Raw genomic sequence first — 3,184 nt, 5'->3', positions numbered from 1 at the left:
TTCAGCACTCAATGCTCAGATAAGCGTGGTCAGCAGCTCGGCTCGGCGGCCCTGCGGTGCAAGGCTGCTCACCTTGGCTTAACCCCATGTTTCTCAGACCTACAGGACCACGATCCTTTTGTGCTAAGAAACACAACGAGTTCACAGGAATTTCAGAGAACACCGCCTCCTGCTCTCCCCGACCCAGACCCGCCCTGAGTGGGGCTGAGAGCGCTGCGCAGCACGCACCTGGGAAGAGAGGGAGTTCTTGTGGATCTTCTTGTAGATCAGCGCTGGGCAGATGAAGCAGATGAGGCTTCCCATAGTGGCGCCCGTGAGGCCCAGGATTGTCTCCACTGGGAACAAGAGTGACAGGGAGGGGTGAGCTTCCAGCAAGCAGCGTGAGAAGCCTTGCCACTAAGGCGCATCTACGCGTGCCGCCAGACAGCAGCGAGGAGCGGGGCACAGCCTTCTGTGCCCGCAAGGACCCTTAGGGTGTCCAATCTGACAGCGTCGGGCCAGGCACCTCAGGCAAGTCCCCTCCACTCTGTACCTCAGCTTCCTCGCCAGTGAGGTGAGGCTAACAGCACTGCCCGCCCCATGCTGGGTCCACGCTGTTACAGCTCCTCGCGGAGCGTCCAGGCAGCCAGCGGGGGCTTCTGGGCTGGATCATCTTACATCACCCCACCTGCTGCCCAGCGAGTGACCGAGCAGGGCCTGTCCTGGTTGCGTGGGGAAGCTGGGAGCCTGGAGTGTGGGGCCTGGGGGTTGCTCCCTGGAGGGCATGCGGGGCCCACTCGATGTCTGAGGACAGTGAGCTCTGTCTGTGCTGCAGCAGGACATCGGACAACAGAAGTCTTGCCCAGGGCCCTTCCCTCTTCCCTGGGTGACGTGTCAGCGAAATCAGGAGCCAGCAGTCAGGAGCGTCTTCAATATCCACTGACTTCACACATCAGGCCTGGATCCCGCATCGCAGCTTCCACCCACGTGCTTGTGGTCACATCAAGCTGCAGCGTTTTCTCCCAAGCCTTTCTCAGGGAGCCAAAGAAAAAAGCGCCCAAGAGTCTCTAGACTTTTTTTGACCAGAGAGGACAGTGGTGAGATTCTGAGCGTCTTGGTTGAACACCGAGACCTGAGGCAGGGGCGCACAACAGCAGCAAGGGGGCGTGGGGCAGAACAGGCCAGCAGGAGGCCAGCCGCTGCAGCAGCCCCACTTACCATTTGGGATCATGATTCCACCGACCATGGTTCCAAACACAACCGAGAGGGTGAGGGCTTTAAACCGCAGGGGCGGCATGTAGCCTCCAGCGGCAAAGGTCCCGTCTTTTTGCTACATGAAAGAAAATAAAAACAAGGTTCTGAAATGACCAATTTCCTCTCCACCCTGCAGTGAGCAAGTCCTTAAAGGGCTCTGCCAACACCCCAGGTAGGTCTGCCCGGGAGGTGGCAGGCGAGCACTCTGAGCACAGGCAGATGTGCCTGAACGTGAACCTGCAACCAGAACTGCGGACCCCAGGAAGGTCCAGGCTGCTCCTCACAGCAGCTACGGTGGTAAATAACAACTTCGTTCTGAGATACGAAGAACAAATCCTTCTGTTCTCTTTTTAGAGCAATGCTGTGAGAGAGATTTTTAAAAATACTGCATAGCACGGGAAACAGAACACATCCCCAGTTCACAGTGACACGCAGTGGGTTTCAGGCTGCAGTGGGCCCCCCATGCACGCAGACACGCTCGGCTGCGCCATCCTCGTCTCCAGCAGGCGCGTCCAGGAAGAAGACAAGGGGACAAGTCAAGTCATTACATGCTGTAATCAAGCCAAAGAGACCACCTCTGGCCTCACCTCCACATCCATAGGCACAGGGGCACCGGAAGCACCTCATCAGGCTGTGGTGAGGACCAAAGGAGGTGATGGGAGTGAAGCGTCTAGAACAGTGCTGTGTACACAGGAGGGGCTAGCCATGATTACTATTGCTGGGCTAGGAAAACACCACTCAAGTGAAGCTTCAGACCCTTCCAGAACTACAGTTTGGAGGCACCCAATATCCAGAACTGACTTGCACAGGCAGCTTTCTTAGGACAGACTAGTGAGGGAGCTTGTTAGGTCTACAGCCTCTGACTCAGAAACCTACAGAAATTTACCCAAGAAACACTCCAAGAGGAGAAGAAGAAATGGGCAGCTACATGCAAGAAGGGGGTCGCAAGAGTCACCCGTGATAGGTCAAGGGTGAAAGACCAGCAATGAACAGGAAGTGAGAGCAAGGGCTTAGTGATGCTGGGGCTTTCTATGGATAAACATGGACTAAAGACAGAAGAAAACACGGCGAGAGGAAATCTGCAAAGAGATGCACACAAACGCCAAGGGGAGCAGAACGGGTCATTCGAATGAGGACGGAGGCATGCAGGTAAGTTTTCCACTTGAATTAACGTTTCCTTTAATACCGCTACTGATTTTCTAATTTAAAAAATCACAAAAACATGTTATTTACAGAAACACAAATGCTGTTCAGATATGAGGTACATGTTTGCATCAAACAGAGGACCCCATGGCCGCATAAGCTAGCCTGCCGCGCCGCCCAGGGGACAGAGCCTTGCTTGGTGCCCAGGTGCCTGAACAGCTAACAGGGGTGGGGCAGGCAGCCAGCTCTTCAGGACTGGAGCTCTGCTGCAAGGTGTTGCCCCTGGTGGCAGAATCTGTGGGATGCTGCCTCAACCATGCGCCAAGCCACATGGACGAGCCCGGTTCTGGCTGTCCTGGAGGCCTAGGCAGCCACCCACCCCATCTGCCTACCAGACTCTCCCCTCCCCGCCACCATGGCCTAAGCAGTTCAAGTGGCCACCAGGAGTCCTGGGTGATGCCACAGACCAGGCTCAAGGACTCGGGCAGGAACACAAGAACCACCGCAGAGGGACAGGGCCAACCCCATGCCCTCGCCCTTGGGCACGAGCTACCACACTTGCACCTCTTGTTGTCAACTGGGCAGGAGTTAGAGAGCCAGGGGAATGTGGGTTCCCACTCTACATTTGGAAAACTGCTTACACAGGACTACATGGCGCTGGGCCTACACACATGACAGCAAACAAAACTCAGCCTCTCTCAAGGTTCAGATTGTCCTTTGTCAAATTATCAAAACTTTCCCTTACACAAGCGTAAAGAAAAAGGTGGCCTGAGCCCAGCATTCATCTGCCCACCCGGCGGCCATTATC

At 55.6% G+C, this 3,184-nt stretch overlaps 1 protein-coding gene across 1 annotated transcript in view; it reads right to left on the bottom strand.

The window, feature by feature from the left end:
* The window catches only part of SLC38A10 (solute carrier family 38 member 10), a 42,483-nt gene that overhangs the window by 24,040 nt on the left and 15,259 nt on the right, over nucleotides 1-3,184 (bottom strand). The window contains exons 9-10 of the mRNA XM_007462331.1: nucleotides 1,198-1,309; nucleotides 229-335 (exon numbers count right to left, since the gene is read on the bottom strand). Coding sequence (XP_007462393.1) covers nucleotides 229-335; nucleotides 1,198-1,309 — 219 coding nt within the window. The remainder of the gene's footprint in view (nucleotides 1-228; nucleotides 336-1,197; nucleotides 1,310-3,184) is intronic.

Source organism: Lipotes vexillifer, unplaced genomic scaffold (assembly GCF_000442215.2).
Source record: "Lipotes vexillifer unplaced genomic scaffold, Lipotes_vexillifer_v1.1 scaffold1691, whole genome shotgun sequence".
NCBI lineage: Eukaryota > Metazoa > Chordata > Mammalia > Artiodactyla > Lipotidae > Lipotes > Lipotes vexillifer.
Note: the sequence above shows the minus strand (reverse complement) of the source record. Positions and strands in the feature narration are given on the sequence as shown.